The sequence below is a fragment of the Canis lupus genome, chromosome 20, assembly GCF_011100685.1.
Source record: "Canis lupus familiaris isolate Mischka breed German Shepherd chromosome 20, alternate assembly UU_Cfam_GSD_1.0, whole genome shotgun sequence".
Classification (NCBI taxonomy): domain Eukaryota; kingdom Metazoa; phylum Chordata; class Mammalia; order Carnivora; family Canidae; genus Canis; species Canis lupus.
Window position 1 is genome coordinate 7,547,879 of NC_049241.1, and position 21,891 is coordinate 7,569,769.

General features: G+C 44.8%; 1 protein-coding gene across 2 annotated transcripts in view; it reads right to left on the reverse strand.

The window, feature by feature from the left end:
* Positions 1-21,891, reverse strand: part of SLC6A11 (solute carrier family 6 member 11) — a 125,233-nt gene that overhangs the window by 42,376 nt on the left and 60,966 nt on the right. For both annotated transcript variants that reach the window (XR_005374600.1, XM_038565638.1), the window contains exon 6: positions 20,685-20,819. Coding sequence is in view for 1 of the 2 variants with exons in the window: in XM_038565638.1 (XP_038421566.1) it covers positions 20,685-20,819 (135 nt within the window). In the remaining variant the exon portion in view is untranslated. The remainder of the gene's footprint in view (positions 1-20,684; positions 20,820-21,891) is intronic.

Here is a 21,891-nt window from a genome sequence, read left to right on the forward strand (position 1 = left end):
CCCAGAGGCTGGACAGCCATGTCCCAGTCACAGAACACTGAGGAATGGATGGGTTGTTGTTGGCAGTAGGCAAATGGCAATGACCTCCATGCCTTATGTATTAGAATCCAGAGGCCTGTGCATGTCTATGCCTTAATCCATCACATGAGACCACTGAACTCCATTTTACCAAATGGCTAAACAGAGGAGGTTCTGAGCAGTAGAAAGCATGAGCAAGACCTGAAGATAGCATGTGCCCTGCCCTGAGCTATTCTCAGGACTGTTCATGCACCCTCAGGGGGTTGCATTTTAGGTCAACAGTGTTCCTCTAAGGGGATGCAACTAGCATTTTAGACAGGACAAATCACTGTGCAAAATGTCCTATTCACTGCAGGGGGGTTAGCTTCACCGCCTCCTACTATCTCAGTGCTAGAGGTAGCCCCAGTCATCACAGAAACCAGAATCAGACTCCAATGTGTTTCTAATGATCCTATCTAGCCCTGGTTGAGAATCACTGAGGCAGGAGGAATCTGAAGTGGCATTGGTGGTGAGGCTGCAGAACCCACATCCCATCACTGAGAGTACAAGGCCAGGGACTTCTGGGCCAAACCAGACATCAGCTCCAACCAAGCCCCAAACTCGCACATTCTCCTGTGTCAGCTGAGCAAGCAGCCAAGATGAAGTCTCATCATCTCCTGCCATAACCACTTCTCTCCTTTAATAATCATGAAGCTGGTTCAAGGCAGAGAGCCAGGGAAAGAAAGGACATGCCAGGATGCTCTATTCCCTGGGAGAGCCAAATGGCCACATATACTCCAGTCTGTAGAAAGGGATCCCTTGGAGGGAAAGTGATAAAGAAAACAGCCACAGTTGGTGAAGGCAGCTACCTCTGCATCTGAACCAGAGACAAAGAAGTAAATACATTTAGTTACAGCATTATATGGTTTATTGTCTGTCTCCTCCAACTAGAACAGAGGTTCTATGAGAGTAGGAACTTTCATTTATTTTTTCATTAATGCATCCCTAGCACTTCGCACATTGCCTGGCACATGATAAACATTCAAAAATATGTGCTGAAAGCCCACAGCTGCCTAGTGTCTCCAAAACATTATTCAAGGCTTATTGTAGAGTCCTAGCTACCAGGCCAGGTAGACAATGTGCTGGACTGACAGGGTCAGGACATCTGGTTCCAACTGATAGTTCCTGTATGTTCTCCCTAAAATTCTTTCTCCTGGCCTCAGTTTACTAATCTGATAAATAAGGAAACTAGACTGTAATGGAGATGAAAAATATGTGGCACACATATCCCATTCCCAATTCCTGCCCATAGCAGACATTGCTAATCAATTTCACTCCTGTTCCTTCTCATGGCAGACATTGTTAATCAATCCCACTCCAATTCCTGCCCATGGTAGACACTGTTAATCAATAACCCCCCCACACACACACACAACACACACACATTCCTCTCATGGTAAATAAAGACTGATTGCTAATCATTCACAACATGCTCTTACCCTTTGTCCAGCTGTGGTAAAGAATTCACCACCAGTCAGAGTTAGTAAGTGAGCTAAAAACTGAAAGATAGTCTTCTAGCCCTGATGTCCCAGGCTTATATAGCAAGGATATGTTTTAGGGTCAGTTGAGATTCATTTTCCTTGGGGTGTTTTAACTTTCCAGTCCTAAAAGCCCAGGAAGATACTGTGACACCACAGTTGAAGCTCCTGTTCCACTCTAGGAACAAACCCCAAGTCAAACACAGGAGCAGAGAGTCTTTAGAAAGGGAAGAGGGGAATGATGCCACACTCATGGAGATAGATATTTTCAGTGGTTTTTCAGCACTTGTCCTGGCTTGGAGGCTGGAAGGACAAGGAGAGGTGTTCTAATAGTGGTGCAAATAGTATCAGCAAAGTCCTAGGGGCAAAGATAAGAAAGATCTAGGGGAAGTTGCCCAGCAGAAATACTTCTAAGCCAAGGAAAAGATGTAGACAGGGAATGGAACCCACCTTCCCGGACCCAGTGGATTCATAGAGCTGGTATTTTGTTCATCCGATATGTTTGGCTGAAAGCTGCTCTGACTTTGAGTGGGGAAAATGCCTATGGAAGCCGTAGGGTTGAAGCAGGAAGTTGCAACTCACTCCCTCCACGGGAAACAGAATTCTGACAGTGAAAGGGAAAGCACTCAAATTCCTGCCCTGAAGAGCCTCCTGGAGGGGGATCCATGGTGGCTAGGGTGTGGGGATAGTTACAGCAGCAGCAAAGCTTTGTCCCTGGCTGAGAGCTCCAGCTCTAGGATGAGCTTCCTTTTGCTAAGTAGTTAGGGGTACCATGAGGAAATTCTTGCACTGCATTGGAAATTAGGGCAGAAATCTGTGAGGTTTTCTACTGCTAAGAAACTTAACAGTCAATCCCCTCCACAACACTTTCTGAGCATCACTTACCTGCCAGGGGTGGGGAATATACAAATAATTAAGACCCCCTATTCCCTGCTCAAGAGCTTGCAATCCAGCAAGTGAATGGAGAAAAGGAATTCAGACAAGCACCATTCCTGGTCTATGGTATCAGACAGATCTGGTTAAGTGCCAGTTCTCCTGGGTGAACCTCAGGGAAGCTACTTCTTTGAAACTCAATTTCCTCATGGGTACTATGGTGATAACAACAGCTCCAAAGGTTCCAGCTTTGTTTTGGACACAATGCGTGTAGAGCACACACTGGCACCTGGCTCACAGTAAATGCTGCATCCAGTGGGAGGGGCTGAGTGGTCAGAGAGGGGTCATTACTTTGGGTCATTCTTGAGAAAGAATCTTTGAAGAGTCTGAGAAGCCAAGTAGGTGTGTCCCAGGAGGAGAAGTAGAAGAAAAATCAGCTATTCTAGACTGGCCGCAGAGCCCTGGCCTTCTCTCCACCCTGGAGTGACTACTCCCAGGAGGGGCCAGGCCTACTCCCAAGCTCACACCCCTTCTCCTGGGCCCTGAGAGGGGAACTGGGCTCTGTAGGCTTTGCTTAGGACCTCTTCCTCTCTCTGGGACCACACCTGGGGGGCAGCATCAATAGTGAGAACAGAGGGGAAACAGAGGTGAGTGTATTCTTTTCTATCATCTTGGCAGCAGAAAACCATGCCTCCAGATCCTCAAGTGCCTCATTCTCTTTGCTGGGGAACTACAAGGCTGATATTATCTCAGTCCTTTCAACAATGCTTTGAGCTAGGTATTATGATTTTCTCTATTTACAGATGGGGAAAATGAAGCCCAGACAGGCTGTGGAAGTAGCCCTTGATCACCTAGCTAGTAAGTGGAAGATTCAAACCCAGAACCCTCCTTTTAAACCTCCAAGGAGACTGCCACCATCTCAACCAAGAGGAGAGTGCCCAGGATGACTGGCCTCACAGGCCCAAAGTCCAGATAGATTTGGTGCCTGATATGCAGTGACCTGCCCACATCCACTCACATACTCTTCTCCTTCCACCTCCCTGCATCCTTGTCAAACTTCACAGCACCATGGCCCTCTGATGCATACTGCCTCTCCTCTGCTTATCTGAATAGAGATGACAGCTTTAAACAATGCCAGATCCTTGGGAATCTTGGCACTCAAAGAGCTCAGGGCAGAGGGCAGAAGCAGGTCCAGGTCCTGCTGGTCCAGGTGATGGAGTGAGAGAGCAATCACAGTGGCATGGCAGTCTGCCTTCTGCTTATAGATTGACACCACCTTCCTGACTACAGCAAGGTCTTAGATGGCAAGAACACATGAGAGATGGCTAACCTCACAGACGGACTAATGGGAGATATGAACAGGCTGCCACAACACTCCCTCTCAAATGATGCTCCATGACTGTTGCCTTGACTCTGGGTCAAGCTGCCATGAGTAAGGGGCTGCCCTCATTCCTCATGCCTCCCTTAGCAACTTCTGCAGGCCACTGGCTTAAGAAGCAAAAGCAAGGGGATCCCTGGGTGGCTCAGTGGTTTAGCGCCTGCCTTTGGCCCAGGGCGCGATCCTGGAGTCCTGGGATCGAGTCCTGCATCGGGCTCCCGGCATGGAGCCTGCTTCTCCCTCTGCCTGTGTCTCTGCTTCTCTCTCTCTCTCTATGTCTATCATGAATAAATAAATAAAATCTTTAAAAAAAAAGAAGCAAAAGCAAGAATGATCATTTCAAAGATAAATCAAACATGAATGCTGAAGTGTTTAGGGGGTAAAGTGTGCTGATGTCTGCAACTTACTCCAAAATGTATCAAAAAAGAAATTAAATAGATGGATGCATAGAAGGCTTGGAGAGGCCTGTGATGAAGCAGACACAGCAAAATATTGATGGAAGAATCTAGGTGGTGGGTATGTGGGTGGTCCCCATGCAGGCAGAACCAACAAGATGACAGAGGGGAGGCTCCCATGTCAGCAGCGGGAACTGGTGGGCTCATGGAAATGAGTCATATCCACAAATTAGGGAGGGAAATGTTTCTCAGAAATGCCTCAGTGAGAAGACATATGCTATGTGGCCAGTAACTCACATTAGCAAGGGGTAAACAGAGGCAATCCCTTTGCTGCCCAGGAGATGATCAGGAGCCCAACCCAGTGTCAGCCCCCTGCCAGAAAACATGGGGGTTTCCTGAGATTCCTCTGCTCTCCTCCTCAATGATTGCAAACACTCTGGAATTCCTTAAATCATCCAACTGCAATTAAGGGATTTATCTGAGTTCTTAAATATCATTTTCAGCCACAATTCTCTTCCGGATGAGGTGGAATAACCTTCCAGGTTTTGTGGGGGAAGGAGGAAAAATGGACAAGAATGAACCAGTCCCCAGTCACCTATGCACGACTGTATAGATTCATTTTACATTTCACTCACTAAGAAGTTGATGCTTGTACTTTATTTTCCTTTCTTTCTTAGAGAGAACCCTTTCTTTCCTTCCCACTGTGTCTTCTCCACTTTGTCTCCTATTCTGAGGGGTAAGCAGTTATCATGGCACGCCCTGTTCCAGGCACAAGCAAAGCACTGGGATGATGACCACATTCTATATAAGCTTTTAGTGAGCATTTGCTATGTGCTGGGTCATAGGCAAGCCCCCACCATGGGAGAGGTACAGTTGAATAAGATGTTGTTCATGTTCTGGAAGGACAGTCTTAGATGATGATCAAGTGTAGTTTGGATGATCTCTCCAAGGATGTGAAGCACATACTTGCTTAGAATGATGTTCATATGACCCTGTCTCCTTACTTAGTCTTATGGCCTGGAGAAATTTTAATGTAATATCATCCATAACTTTGGAGGCATGTAGATGACTTACAACATAAAAACATTCACACGATAGCAGATAAATCATCTCAAATCTCTAGGTCTCATTTTCACAAAGGATATTTTAAAGAATAATTCCAGGGCTCTGCCACCTTTTATTAATCAGACACATACAACTGCTAATAGGATCTTCCTATTGGCATGATGTAGCTCATGGGCATGAGTCATAAGGGAGAAAAGAAAAGTAAAGGGCTACCGGTAATGCGAAGATTGAAGACCAGTGATTTTACTTGATACCCTAATTTTATGGCTGAAGGAATGGTGGCACAAGGAGGGATGATGTCTTTCCAAGGTCAGTGGCGGAGCTGGGTACCCTGATTCTGAGCGTGGGAGTTTCCCACTGTGCAACACTGCCTTCTTGGGGCAGGGGAGAGCAGGAAATGCAAGGGCCAAGGCACTTACAACATTGGAGGCAGAGCCTGCCAAACTACTGCCTGCTAGCCACTGGTCTTTGGAACATCTCTAAGGCTCTAATCAAGGAGACAGAGCTATGTTTGACCTCTTTGTGAACATTATGCAGGACTCAACGCTTGCCCTGCAGGCCTTTCCAGTGTTTGGTTTGCATATGAGATGTGAGGGAAGTGGAACATGAGATTCACACACCAGTGAGTTTTCACAGAGAAGAATGTCAAATGTCACAGTCCCAGCAAACTAAGATGTATCAAAGCCTTGTCATCTTACTGCTTACAGACAGAAGAGATCCTTGCTTTCCTTGCTCCAATCTGTGGTGGGTCAGAAATCATCAGAACACATTGCAAAGCAGCCTTTTTCCTAACTAAGGAAGAGTTGAAGGAGGCAGTCATAGCATCTTAATTATGAGAACTACAAGCACCTCTCTGCAAGCTTTGTGTTTCTCAGGGCTCCGTTGTACATATTAACCTGTTTGTTACTCCAGACAGTCATCAGAGGGTAGGGCTTATTAAGATGGAAGCCCAGACATGTTAGTGGTTTGTCCAAGGTCATAAAACTAGGGAGTCAGGAGCTGATTCCATGTCTAGCTTAACCTTTTAACTTCACAGATGGGAAAACAAGCTCAAAGCAGTAGAAATAAGACAGGCATTTCAGTTGTAGGTTCTGCATTCCAGTCTAGTTCTCCACTAGCTGAGGACTTGGGTAAGTCATGTCCTCTCTCAGGGACTCAGCTACTCATCCACAAAGGAAAACAAGCCTATATATTGACTTTCAGACTTGTTAAAATAGCAAATAAATGGTCTCCATGGGACTTTTTATCTTGATGAATGTGATTTTACTCTATGTGCTGGAAGCAAATTTATTGTCAGAAAATAAATTCAATGGGTGGCATGAAATATCAAATCACCACAAACGTATGACTTTGTGAATAAGACTGAGCTGCTGAATTAAGCACAAAGGACTAAAAGCTAATTCCCTTAATGTGCTACCTGAACATTCAGTATGGCACATTCAAGACTAGCAGATGAAGAGAAGCAAGTACTGAGAGTTAAACATATTTTTATGGGAGATACAGGAAACACATAATTATAAAACATTACAGCCATTCAAATCATAGTCTGGCTTGAAAAGAAGTTAGAAAAATTCTCCTAGATGCCAGAGGGAGAGAAGTCAAAGCTGAAAGAAGAGGAGGAGAAATAGACTCAGCAACCCATGGGGACCTGAAGTTTAAATTCCTTTTCAAGGATAGAATTAAGATTACAACCCCTGAAAAAAAAAAAAAAAAAAAAAAACAACAACCCCTGAGCATGACCAAAAAGTGAGTGGGCTTACTGTAAAATGCGAGGAGCTGGAAAGGATTGTTCTATGATGAATGTGATGTTAGAAAATTCTACCCCTTAGCCCAGGACTCCATATGGAACTTTCAGGTACGGGTATGACCACACATGGCTCCTGTAAAGTGGGCACCCAAGCTTAAACTGTAACTTTAGAATTGCCTGCCTAGAATTCCATACCCAGCTAAATTACCAGTCAAGAGTGACTGTGAAATAAATATCTTTTCAGACATGAACAGACTGTGGGAACTAGTTCCCATGGGGCTTTCTCAAAGAACTATTAAAGGATGTACTTCAATACAAAAGAAATTTAATCCAATAGAAAGAAGTGAAAGTAATAGGGAGCAAAGAAATGGGTAAACATATTGTAAAATCCAAGTATCAACTCTAGAAAGTAACAAGGAAGTATTTGAAAAAGTAGTAATTATAACAAGGATGAGGAGGGATATGAATTTGGATGGAATTTTGTATCTTTTTTAAAAATTAATTTATTTATGATAGACAGAGAGAGAGAGAGAGAGAGAGAGAGAGAGAGGGGCAGAGACACAGGCAGAGGGAGAAGCAGGCTCCATGCTGGGAGCTCGACGCGAGACTCAATCCCAGGACTCCAGGATCGCGCCCTGGGCGAAAGGCAGGCGCTAAACCACTGAGCCACCTAGGGATCTCCGGGAATTTTGTATCTTATGGCATTTTCTTGTTCAGAAAAAGGATGAGGCTGTCAATAGCCACTCTGATGAACTCAGCATCTTCTGTCTTTCCACTGTGCTCTGGGAAGACCTTTCTTCCCAGCCTAGAACCACTGTATGGACAGGTATCACCACCTTCTCGGCACCTCACAGGGTAGCCCTACAGTTGCTGTGCTTTCTCCCTACGACAACTGTGGCTATAGTTCTGGTCCTGATTTTTCAACGAGCATGCCCTGAACTCTTCTGGAAATTGCCTGACCCCTAAAGGATACAGGAAGGAACTCTACAGTACTGACTGTATGCCTTCAAAGAGCCAGAAGTCACTATTCCACTTCCAAGTACCTGGAGCAATCTGAATTTCAGTTTCCATAGACATTCCCTCCATCCCGGATTCCTGGGCCATTTTCCATTCAGAGTATTATTGCCCAATAGAATCTGACTCTAAAACTCTGCTTGCTGCCAAGGTCTACTGAGCCCCTACTGTCTCAGTAATCTTCTGAAGTTACAACTTTGTATATGTCAATCAACCTCTTGCCCAGAAGCTTTCAACAGCTCCCTTCTGGCCAGTGGATGAAGTCCTAAACTCTGTGGGCTTGGCACCCAAGGTTCTTAGTGAAAGAGCCTCATTCCGCTGTCTCATTCTTATTTCTGATGATTCCCTGTAACAAAACCTGTCCAATAGCCACACTGAGTTACTGACCATTCCCTTCATATATGCAGACTTTCCTATTTCTGGTATTTGTTTATCTCCAAACAGCCTTCTCTTCTCCATCCTTCAAGGATAAAACCGAAGGCTATCTATTTCACAAAGTCTTCTAAAGGACATGAAGAAATAATTTTGTTCTCCTGATTGTGTGCAGTCCTTTATCTAAGCCACCATATGGCATCCACCCCACCCCCCACCCAGTATCGACTGGGAGTCTAACGTGTGCCAGGCTCTACAACAGGTGCTGGGGTCCAGAGTACACAAGACAAACAAGTTCTTTGCTTACATGGAGCTACATTCTAACTGGGGGAGGCTATCAGTGAGCATATCAAGAAACACACGAGACTACTTCATAGAGCCATCAGCTCTGCAAATAATGAAAGTCATGGGGTTTAGTGGGGGTGTTTGAGCTCAGGTGGTCAGAGGTGACCTGACTTGGAGCTGAGATCTGCAAGGCAAGAAGGAGCAGACCATGGGAATATCTGAGAGGATGGTGATCCAAGCAGGCAGGGTCTGTGGTAGGAAAGAGCCTAGGATGCCCAAAGCTATGTAGGAGATGGGACAAGGCCCCAGGGGGCCAGGGTGAGTAGTCTGGATTTCAATCCTAGTGCAAGAGGAAGATGCTGGGGGGCTGTAAGGAGAATCAGATCTCTGCTTCTGGGTATGACTGAGTGGTATCAGACTAGCCCTCCTCTATAAGCAGCCATCAAAGCAGATAAAATAGAGGAAGTGACCATTTCAGGCAGCGGACAACATGCAGGGCAAGACTGCTTTCCCTGAGAGATGGGAACCACCAAGGGGGTTTTGCCCAGTGCTCCACCTGGGGACAGTTTCTTGACCATGGCACAGAGGACTAGAGTCTGAATATAACCCATAGTCTCACTGGGCCAAGGAGGGAGGGCCTAGTGTGGGACAACTGAAATAGCTATAATCTATGTGTGGGGCACCAGAAAGGGGGATCTGTATAGAGCAGGGCCCCAGGTGTCCATGTGGAGGTCCCCTGTGAGGCTAAGGCTGACGCTGAGTTGTAAATGTCCAGAATGTCAGTCCATTCAAGGTACTGATAACAGTACTAGGGATTGAGAGTGGAAGAGAGACACCAGAGATTGGACAGAGCCAGGGGAGAGCAGGGCCAGGGGACTGGGGCTCCTGCCTACAAGAGTGGACAGATCAGATCAATGCCAAGTATTCACCATTGGCACTCAGCTAAGACACAGAACAACTTCTACTTAGGAGCAAGAACCATGTCTCCAGGAAAAATTTTTCCACCATGGCATTATGGATACTTGGGGTCCCAAAATTCTTAGTTGTAAGGGCTGTCCTATGCAATGGAGGATATTTAGCAGCATCCCTGGCCTCTTCTCACTCGATGCCAGTAGCACCTACAGTAATGACAACACTGTTTCTAAACATTGCCAAATGTCTCCTGGGAAGCAAAACTTCCCTGGTTGAAAATCACTCTAAACAGAAACCACTCTAGAGAACTACTCTAAACCCATCCTAACAAAGCCTAAAGCAGAGCCCTGACAAGCTTTCCAAAGGAGACAGAGCTTAGAATCCAATTAAGCCCCATTGAGTCCTATTACATTAGAGGGTCTTAAGAAACAGTTTGGGATTTCCACATATGTGCACTAAGAAAACATGAAGTTGAGTCTATGTAAGTTTAAAGTGTCAGCCAGTAATTGAAATACCTATTCAAATAAAAACCAACACTCTTCAGAGAAAGATAACAGAATCCAGAGCATCTACAATATGGTATCCACAATATTCAACTATAATCCATGGTATTCAATAAAAAACTACCAGGCATGCACAAAAATAGGAAAATACAATCCATTAACTAGGAAAAAGGTTGTGAGATTTAACAAAGACTTTAAAGTAGCTATTATAAACACACTCAAGGAATTAAAACAAAACACTTAGAGAACAATGCCAGGAAGTTACATAATCCAGGATTCCTTTTGAAAGCTCCCTCAATCTGCTGGGTGAGGAAGAGAATAGTGGTAAGGGGCAGGAAGTCCACCTTGAAAATTATTCTATTAGCCTAGAGGAGGCTGGTTTATGCCTCAGTTGTTTGAGCTGCACTTAAATTAGTATATTCAACCTTGGTAATATTCTCAAAGTGGGGCACAAATTACGGCAGATGAATCAAGAGAGAACAAACAAACGAAAGAATGAATGAATGTCTCATAATTGGGAACCAGGTGAACTGGACAGTTGTTCCAAAGTGGAGGTGAAAGGTTTTCTTGTAGGTGGGGCCAATCAGAAACTGATCAGGTTACTAAAGAGGGGATTCCTGCACTGGGTGGGGACTAAACCCACCTGATGCTGAGATTCTAGGATTCTTGCAAAGTAGTCATGTAAGTCTGGGATGCTCAAAGACGCCAGAGCCAGGATTGCCAGCCCAGGGCTGCAGAGTAAGAGCAAGGCCAGAAAAATCAGATATGACAAAGGTCTTCAGCATGGCATCCTTTATTTGACCAAGTCAGACTCACCTGGGCTCAAGTACTATCTCTGCCAGCTTAAGACAAGTGCTTAAATATCTCAGAGCCTCAGTCCCCTCCTCTGAAAAACCTTTAGAACAAAGGTTTTAAAACCCTCATGACCTATAAGAGATACCCTTTCTTAGGGTAATCAGTCCTTAGGTCCTATCTTACAGGTCATAAGAATTTAAGATACTTATATATAGGACTTAGTGCCTGGATCTAGAAAATAATTTTCAGTAAGTATTTGCTGATTGAGAGAATAGGATAAATTAAATGACAAATTTGTGAAGTACAGTACCTGTCACAGATTCAAGAAACAATAACTAATGTCACTACTCTTATGTGTACCAAGTACTTCTTCAACTACTGAGATTATAGATTAATAAGCAGCTGCTGAAACAGCTAAGAACTAAAATTGACAAAACCTCCCCTTGAGTAAACCTGTGGCTGAAAGAATCTAATGAGGAGCCCCAGTGATACACTGAATCTCAGTGGAGTATACAGGAGTTCCGATTCCACAGACTAGCAACTGTCAAGGAATTTCAAGCAGTCAAGAAAAGAGGAAACACTCACTATCTTTCTTTCAGTGCGTGCGTTAGATCAGTAATGTGTTTCTAATTCTTGAGTTTACCTGGTGAATACCTGTGTCAGGTGAATTCCAACCCCATTACCCCCTTTCACCACTATTAACATCGCTGACTTAATTATCTGTGTCTCCCAAGAGACTGTCATCTTCTTGAAGACAAGAATCACATGTCATCTGATTCTGTATCCCCAGTGCCTGGTATTGAGTATAAAACAAATGAATGCTGATACAACAGTGACACCAACCCAGATTCAAATATACCAAAAGGAAACCCTGATTGATTTTCAGTTCCAGGGAATAGCCAGCCCTCATGTTTAGTGAGGTTTGCAGTATTTTCAAAAACATATCCAACATATGTAAGTCAGGGTCGTTATTTACATTTTGGTTTGAAAATCCACCAGCCAAGAGGCCCTTTTTTCCTAGAATCCATTCCTGGAACCAGAGTACACTGCCACCAGGTGGCAGCAATTCCATGGGCACATCCATAAGGTTCATTAGGTAAAGTTTTATTTATTTATTTAGTTTGTGTCAGGTAAGGTTTCAAATGAAGATCTTGTTTCCCCTGATTTGTCCTTGTGGGATGGGCAGGTAGGGTAGATCTCTAAGTGTTCTGAGATGCTCTCACTGTTTGGATATCCTTCTTCTCCACCTCCAGGACCTGGACAACTTAGCCACAGACTCTGGTTCCCTCCACAGAAGAGACTGACTTGGAGAACGTGTACACACCCTGGGAAAGCAGACCCTGCGATTTGGATCTGTGACAGGCCTTTCTGTTCTTGCCCTGAAAACACACACTTGAAACACAATGGTGAGTGAAAGTGGCAGGAATCTGGGGCAGGGAAAATGTGATTTCCTGCAAGGACCCCTCCACTCCCCAAAGACTGAAAAGACAGAAAATAAAAATTTGAGGGGGAAAAATGGAGTGGAAGCACTTCACACTTCAGAGAGAACACAGAGCTGACAGTGAAGACAAATAGATGTTTAGAAAGTTATAAGAGACCACAGAATGCAAATTGCCAGAAGACAAAGAAGGCAAGCTGCTGGTTGCTTCAAGTTCTTGACAAGAAACTTAATTTACTGGAATCACAATACAGGCACTAGGTTCCAAGTTCAAAGCCTTCCCCTCTGGCCGTGGGGCTCTGGCTCATCCAGCCCAGGGCCAGTGACATAGAGGCAAGTGAAAAACACTGCTGGTGTCCCTAGAGCCCTACTGTATATCAGAACCCTGGGCCAGGCACCGAAAAGGAGAACTAGAAGTGCTTTTGCATTCACGAGCACATTTACTTTGCAGCAACCTTGTGCAGTGGATATTCTTACCCTGGAAGACAGGTGAGAACCCTGAGTCTTGAAAGGTAAAGAAAGGGACAGCCTGAAGGACACCAAGCTGGTCATTGGCAATAGAGTGACTCAAATTTACTTTCCTGGAAACCAGATTGCACTGCACTAAAAACCCTGTCTCTGGAGAGCTTACCCACAACTGCAGTACATGCCAGGCCACTATAACACAAAACACATAGGCTCCTCCTGAAACTGTCCATCTTTCCTTCTTTCCTCCCTTCCTGCCTTCAGTTCTTTCCTTCTTGCCTTCAATACTTCCCTCCCTCCCTCCCTTCCTTCCTTCCTTCCTTCCTTCCTTCCTTCCTTCCTTCCTTCCTTCCTTCCTTCCTTCCTTCCTTCTTTCTTTCCAGAAAATATTTACTGAGCTCTTCATGTTGGCAGGCACTGTTTCCAGGGGTGGGTGATCTAACAGTGAATGTAACAGATTAATCCTTTGCCCTCCAGAGGTAACATTCTAGTGAGGAGAGGATGGTGTCACAAAATGAAAGGTGCCATAGGTGTTGGCAAGTGTCATGGCAAAAACCAAAGGTGGGTAGACAGGACGTGTGGGGTGGGAGTAAAGGAGAGGTGGTCAGGAAGCCCTCATGGAAACTATAGCAGTAGAGTGCACAGCGCTTTAGACCTCAAAACAACCTCCATGACTCTCTTTCTAGACCTCACAGTTACTCTGTGAGAAAGTTGTTCATGGCTACCGGCCCCCCACAGCTGAGCTCTCTTCTCATGCTTTCTGCAGCTCTCCTGCTTCAATGGCTGGGGAGACAGAAGGAGGGGGCACTGTGAATGTATCTGCCTGTCCAGACAAACACTTAGTCTTCGTGCAGAATGCACACAAACCCAGAGGGGTCAGAAGCACCCCTTAAAAGGATTTTTCCCTTATCTAAGGCCCCAGGGGGAGCTGAGGTCCAGAGCATTGCACAAGCCAGGAGTCCTGTGTTCCTTGAGAAATGTAAATGACACAGCAAACAGGCTTGTCTGAACCAGGAAGGGAAGCTAGGGCCCAGATCTGGAATTAATGGAGATCCTGGATCATGGAAAGGCTCCACCTCCTTGTCACTCTGGTCAGGATGTGGGATGCAGGGAGCAAGAGTATCCTACAGGGCAGAAAGCACCCCAAATGTTGTTTTCCTTCCATGGCTCACCACCTGCCCTATCCTGCTAACCTGTATAGGCACCCGAACTTCACAAAACCCCAAGTGTGTTTTCAGAGAAGGTAGGATCTGATGATAACATGCAAGATCCACAGTTACTACTGGAGCAGTGGGACAGGCCTGGTCCTTCCAGCTGCAGGAGAAAGAAGGCAAGTAGGGGTTCCATCTGGGGCCCAGAGCATCAGCTATCAGCCCTCCCATGAAGCCCCTAGGAAGCAAAAGAGGAAAAGTGACAGTATGGATGCAGCTACTTTATATCTGCCTCAGTGTGTAAAAGGCATAACTTATTCATGTGCTTTGGCACAAGGACCATTGCCAAGAACAAGGTGTGTGTTCTCAACAGACCAAAGTAAGGATGAGAAGCTCTGATCTCCTCTACCTCTCTCCCTTCCTCCTTATAGGGAAGGAAACCCACCCACTCAAGGCCTGGTGAGACTCTACCCTCTTGCACCAGACTGTGGGCTCTCTGGGGACAAGCAGAAGGGCTCTTATTCACTCTGTGTACTGAATATCTGGCACAGGTAGACATGCAGTAAATACAGTAGGTAAACTAATGAACAGCTTTGCTGGGATCTGGAGAAAGATGAGTGGTATACAGGATCATCGTGATTCCTGTCCTCATGGAGTTGGCAGCCTAGGGATGACTCCCAGTAAGGGCTCATTTCACTCCTGCTGGCCCTCAGTCCACTTAAGACCATCCCCCACACTTCTGGGAATGGCTAGAGCAGTGTAGGGAACCAGTGGGGCTTTGAGGCTGGAGACCTGAATATGTCCTGCAGCTGCCCCTCTGACAAGCCCAAGTCCCTGGGGTTCACCTCCATCATCACCTCTCCTTCCTATTTGATTACCCACAAGAGACATTTTGGTAGCTCCAGCATCAACCCTTTAGTCCCTGATAGCTGCAGGAAGCTTGAACACTGCAACTTCTAGATCATCCCCAAGAACCAAGGGTATGCACACTCCTAGACAAGCCCAAAAGCCAGGCCTTCCAGGTAACTCTTCTCCCTGGTGCGATCTAAAGTGTAAAGGGGAAACTAAGTCAGGATTATTACTCAGAAGAAAAAACACATCTGGACTTGAGAAAATGAGAAAATTACCAAGAGACTAAGCCTTTTTCTGATCTTCTGATTAAGTATTTGAAAGCTCTCTTGACCTACGTTTGCTAATTTTGAGAGCCACATATCAGTTGTTTTGAGTGTGACCGTGTGGCTACCTGACGTCTTGACACTACTGCAGGATGATTCTCCAGCCCCAGTGTATGTCCCAAACTTTAGTCCACCATCTTTCCCCTGTACTACTTTTGCCAAGGCCACATTCATTCCAGTATTTATGTAATAGCTGCTTGTAAATCAACCTTGCTCCTTATCACATACATGCATGTACATACGTGTGTGTGTGTGTGTGTGTGTGTGTGTGTAAGGGCACACAGATACAGCTTCATTCTAGCAATAGTAACTATGAAGTTGTGGTGTTAATGTGGTTGACTGGTGTCCCAGTTTTTTTTTTTTTTCTAATGCACAGGAAAATAATAACATAATTATAAACAGAAAAAACATTCCTCCACCTACTGGGTCATTGTCCTTCACCTTCACAGTCATCTGATGGGGCAGGAACTATAACCTGTAAGCCTCATTCTAGGGAAGAGGGGACTTGGCTCCAGAGAGGGGAGGAGACTTGCTAGAGGCCAAAACACCAGTATCAGGAGAGCAGGTTTTGAAACCAGGGCCTTCCTCATGGTTCATGGCCTAGGGCGCACAAACGGGAATGACTGGAACTGGGGAATGCAGATCTGCTGTTTTCTTCTTCAGACCTCATCTTCCTTCATTTAGTATTCTCTTGCCCAAAATTCAGGAACCCTGGGCTCTAAGTCCTAATTGGGCCACTGAGCTGCTGTGTGGCCACAGGCAAGTAGCTCTACCTTTCTGACCTGGATCTATCTAGTGAGTGGACACTTTAGTGGGGAACTGTGATTTTATTGACCCACTCACAGGCTGCTGTCCCTCAGCATACTGAGATAAACCTGTGGGATGTGCCAGCCTCCAAAGTCTGAACCAACCTTTCAACCCCCTGGAGCAGACAGAAAGCAGGCTCAGGGCTGCTCCCACCTGCCTTTTCAGCCATGTTGGGCCCTTCCTGTAATAGTCCAGCTTCCAAAAAATACCAGCTACATGGAGTTTTTGTTTATCCTCCCCTCTTGCAGTCACTACCCTAACCTCTGTTCCAGACAACTAACTATCACTGTTGCTTTTGGGGGGCATACACACACAAACATACATATTTCCTTGTCATTACTGATGGAGGATAAAAAAAAACAGAACTCACAGAGTTCTAGAGGTGAACTAGAGGTTTTTAGAATTTTAGCTAAAGCAATAGAACCTTTCTTCAAAAATCAAAATAGCTTGAGCTCTTATGTTCGTTCAGCAAACATTTACTGAGCACCTATTATGCACCAGACAGTGAGCTAGCTAGGGACTGGAGACAGTGGTGGACAAGGCAGAGACAGCCCTTGCTTCCAAGGTATCTTCTCTGGGTGCCCTTCCTGGCCACCATGCTGGAAACTGCAGCCCTCACTCAAGCACTCCCCTTGCCACTCCATACTTGGTCTCCATGGCTCGTCTGCATTTAATGGACTGCATATTTTATTTTTTCTTCTGTTTTCTGCCTTCTTCATTGACAGGGGAAGGTGTCATTGTTTTGTCCACTGTCCATTACTATATCCCTTGACACCAATAAGAATCTCTGATACAGAGTAGGCACTTAGCAAGCATCTGGTAAGGAAATGCATGGGCACTGAACAAATCATACATATGATACATACATATAAGTATGTATATATACAAATATTTCACTGAAAACATGGTAAGTATCTCATAAAATAAGTATGAAATCCTAGGGGGGGTGAATGGTTGGCAGCTGAAAAAGACTTGCCTGAAAACGTGATGTTCAAATTGAGTCCTAAAGTATGAGTGGATGTTGGTTAAGGTGGGAAAGCAGGATCTGTGGGAATAAAGAGGGAGTGTTCTCAGCAAAGGAATAGCACATGCAAAGGTTCCAAGGTAGAAAGGTCAGTATCTGGAATGAACTGAGAGAAGGGGAGAACGAAAAGGGAATGCAGCAAGGAGGCAGTACACAGATGTCCCTGGAGGCCCTTCCATTTGGATCTTATTCCAAAGACCACAGGGAACCCCAGGAGGGATTTAAGCAAAGAGGTGCTTGTCAGATTTATATTTGAAAAAGGTTACTCTGTCGCTGCATGAAAGTAGCCTACAGGGGTCAAGAGACATTTCTAGAAGATGAGTTAGGAGGCTCCTGTCAAGTGGGAGATGGTGGTGTCTGGACCAGACTAGTGGCAACATGCATGGAATGAAGAGTCAGGTGGAGATCAGAGGCCAACTCTCCCCTTACAGGCATCTGAGGACTCTGCAGCTCAAGGTTAGCAACTTTTTTTTAAAGAAAAGGTCAAACAGTAAATATTTCAGGTTTTGTAGGTATGCAGGAAAAGAGTTACCACAGCAGGCTTGATGTTGCTGCCCAAAAGGGCCTGTTGGCAGGATTGGCTCTTGACTGGTGTCTGGGAACCTTGCTAAGATGTTCCCCCTGGTACTAAGTCACACAGTCGTTTTGTATGCCTGGGGCACTGAATTCTGCTGTGCCAGCCTGCCTGGACCGTTTGTACAAACAATGCAATTTAGGGTGAACACGTGCTTTCCTTCTGAAGGTCTGGAATTCTGGGTACTGTGCGATTGATCACGTGGCTAGAAACTACCTGTGCACTTAATAAAACTTCCCCATTAAAAACCCAAGTCCTGAACAATCTCCTCTGGGCAGAAATACTGCCCACATGCTGCTGCATTTTGAAACTGCAATTGGGAATATGTTCTGTGTGTCTCCTCCTGGCAGGATACCACAGGAAGCCTATGATGGAGATAAACCATTTTCAAGACTGTAACTGCTCTGAGTCCTCTGAGCCCTTCTAGTGTATCACTCAATGTCTGTGGGGTCTTGGGACTCTCAACACAAGAGGTCACATGGTTTCAGTTTCAGCCACTCAATACTGCCTCTGAGTTATGCCTTTGAACAGCCACAAATAATATGTGAAAGAATAAGTAAAATGGCTGTGTTTCATGACTTTTTTTTTTTTTTTAAGGGCAGAGAGCTGAATTTGGCCTCTAAGTCAGTTTGTCAACCCATGTTCACAGAAAATGCAGAATTCTCTGAATCCACTTTGAAACTGCCGACTGAATTCAACATTTTCATGTCACTAATGAGGAAACTGAAGCCGAAAGAGGAAGAAAGAAGGAAGTTGTCCAACGTCATTCAGGATCAGCAGCAGAGCCAGAGGAAGGCCAGGTCCAGACTGCTGGCCCAATGTGCTTGCCATGACTCCAAGTGGCCATTCCACAGAACAGCCTTGTAGGTAACTGCTGGCCTGGGAGCCAAGGCCTAAGAGGAAGAAGATGGCAGGAGACTGGGATGATGAGGACAATGTGAATGATAGACTATCTGGCTTCACTCCTTTTCTGTGTGTAGGTGTGAGTTGGTGGTACACATGTGTATATGTGTAGATAGGGCTCTATGGTTATGGTTGTAGGTGTTGGCTGGGTTTTCCCAAACTTTTCTGATCATCAGAATCTCCTTTGCAGATTTCTAATAACATAGATGTGCAGGTGCCCCTGAAACTGTACTTTTAATATGTTCCAAGGTGTTCCGATGATCAGTCAGGTTCAGAAACTGCAGGTGATGCTCAGGACCTCTTGACTGACCTTGAGGATCAGGATAGGGAAACATGCAAAGTTTAAAGAATAGGAAATCTGTCCTGGGTCAAAAATTTGTGGATCTAACAAAATGCACAGACCAGTGATTCTGGAAATATGTTTTTCAAAACGGATTCTCCAACTGAGCCTTTGCCATCAGAGGTTGGAGTCGGTGAGGGCAACAGTCAGCAGCTAATTTCCTTCTTCCTAGGGATTCTGCTTGCAATTCAGGATGCTGCCTCAAGTGCCTGGTGGTGCCCTGAGCCTCAGGGGCCCCTCACAGTACAGCAAACTGAGAGAGAAATGAGTACACAATGCCACTCCACCATGAACCTTAATCAGTGCAATGAGGTACACTGGAACTGCTCCATAAACCTTTCCCCCTAACAGAGGGTGGCTGGAAGCCAGAGACTGCACACTTGGAATTTCTTGCAGGCTTATTTTCTATGAATGTAGATTCTACATTCTAATGCATGATCTATCTATGTTTGTTTTAGTAGAAATATGGGTGCCTCTATGTTCATCGTGGCATTATTTATAATAGCCAAATTACGGACATAGCCCAAGTGTCAACTGATTGATGAATGGAAAAAGAAGATGGGGCATACAGACACAATGGAATATTATTCAATCATAAAAAAAGAATGAAATCTTGCCATTTGTGACAACATGGATGGAGCTGGTGCTGTTATGCTAAATAAGTCAGATAGAGAAAGACAAATACTGTATTTCACTTATATGTGGAATCTTAAAAAAAACGAATAAAACAAACAGAACCAGACTCCTAGATACAGAGAACAATGTGGTGATTGTTGGGGGGTGGGTAGGCGAAATAGGGGAAGGGGACTAAGAGGTACAAACTTCCAGTTATAAAATAAATAAGTCACAGGTATACAAGGTACACTACTTGTAATATAGTTAATAATATATAACAACTTTGTATGGTGACAGACAGTAGCTAGATTCATCATGGTGATCACCTTGTAATTATAAAAATGTTGAATCACTATGCCGTACACCTGAAACTAATATAACATTATATGCGAACTACACTTCGATCAAAAAAAAAAAAAAAGGATGTCTCCTCATCTATCAAATGTCTTTGAGCACATTATCTGACACACTGGAATTACCTGGCGGCCTTTAGTAGATACTGATACCTAGGACCCATCCCCAGAAAATTTAATTTAATTGGTGTAGGTTGTGCTCTGGGAATTGGGATTCCTAAAAAATTCCCCGGAGCTTCTAACAAGTAGTGAGGTTGAGCACTCCTGGGTCTGCAAGATGTTTGTTTTCATCTCTTGTCTTGTATGTTACCCCCATGCACACCACACCACCACTACCCACTTACAGAAGCTTAGGGATAAACAGTCACTCCCCTTAAGGCACAACAGCCAATGCCTTCCTGGAGACAACTAACAGGTGAGCTAGTTTTCACCAATTATTTTCTTTTTGTGAGCTACACCCACAAGGAAAATCAATCACCAACGAAGACTCAGTTCCTCTAGCTGAGATGAATGGCTGCAGGGATCTGTGATTTTAGGTGGGAGGAAAAAGTTTGTTTTTATTTTCACTAACTTCTAACTGAAATTTAGCCCCTTCTTCAATTATGAGTGCAGACAGCAAACTACAGTATTATTAGCAGGAGAAATCCCAGATAATTTGATTTCGCAGCATAGATATCTCCAAACATCATTTACGGACATCATTACTTTGAAACCATGAAAATTATCAGATCTATGGCTGGATCTTGCTATTTAATGTACCGATAAACAAGCACATATGTTAATACCATGTCACAAATTTGTTTTCTATTCATGTTAATTTATGCATTGAAAATGATTATTGTGAGAAGGGGTCCACAGGCTTCCATGAGCTCAGCCAGCTGTTGAGCCCCATGGTTAGCAGCAAAGGCCTGCAGAGGGCTTCCCAGTGGTGACAGGCAACTGGGCATCGAGCAAGCAACACTTACCTGTGGGTCAGAGAGCCGCGAGAGGTCGGGGTACAGATAGAACTTGATCCCCTCAGAGGCCCCGGGCAAAGTGACGCCTCGGATCAGGAGAATCAGAAGCATGACATACGGGAATGTCGCTGTGACATATACAACCTGCCCAGGGGAGGAGAGGAAAGAATCAAGAAGGGGTGGCAGTGGTGGCAACATGGCAGGCTCCTAACTTCTCGCCTGGAGCAAAAGACTTCCCAGTGTAGCAATACATGAACCCACTAACACAGCTTCTTCTCCCACCTCATCTCTCACCACTGACCCCTTAAGAGCTGGGTCTTCCGGCAAGTATCCAGTGAGTGCCTACAATGATTCTTGAGATCAGTTATTTTCTTTCTTTCTTCTTTTTTTTTGAGATCAGTTATTTTCAATCATTTGTGACCACATCCCACAGAAGGAAATATATATGATATCAAAATTCCATACACATCAAGCTAAAACAGGATGTTTCACGAAATACTCTTACATGTGTGATGCACTCAATTTTTTCCATCATATTCTATTTCATTTTTCTTTTAAACTGGTCACGACCCTCTAAAGTCAGGTCACAATTCAACAATGGACCACAATCCACATTTTTGAGAAACACTGTTCTTAATGAAAAGCAAATTTTCACAGCCAAGGATAGGATAGAAAAGTGCAGAGGAGGAGTCAGGGAGGGAATTTGTGAAAGCAAGAAAGATCCAGTGTTTGCCAGGGATCATTTCAGCATGGTGTGCCTGGAGACAGGTGATTGGGCCCAATGAACCTGGGAAGCCCTTTCTGACCACAGATTCTGTGCAAGAAGCAAAATCTTCCCTGGGTTTCTTCACACAAGAGCTGCTTACAAGGAAACAGCAACACCTTCTAGACTCTGAGAGTTCCTGTCCTGGGGCCACAGGTCCAGGCAGGACTCGGTGTCCCCTTCAGCTCTGATTTTTTTTCTCCTTTGTCACAGTCTCTCTTATAATCACTCGGTTGTGTCCCCTCAGTGGGGCCTGCTTGTTCCATCTGTTTAGATCAGCAACTTGTCAACATTTGGGAGCCATGGAAACTTCTGAGAATCTAAGGACAGACTTTCCTCCCTTCTCACAAAGGTGCACAGACACAGATACGTGTACCAGTTTTTGGACTGGTTCACAGATTCAGACTGTCCTAGTAAAGAACCTGTGCTGTATGACCTATGGTCTTATTTCTT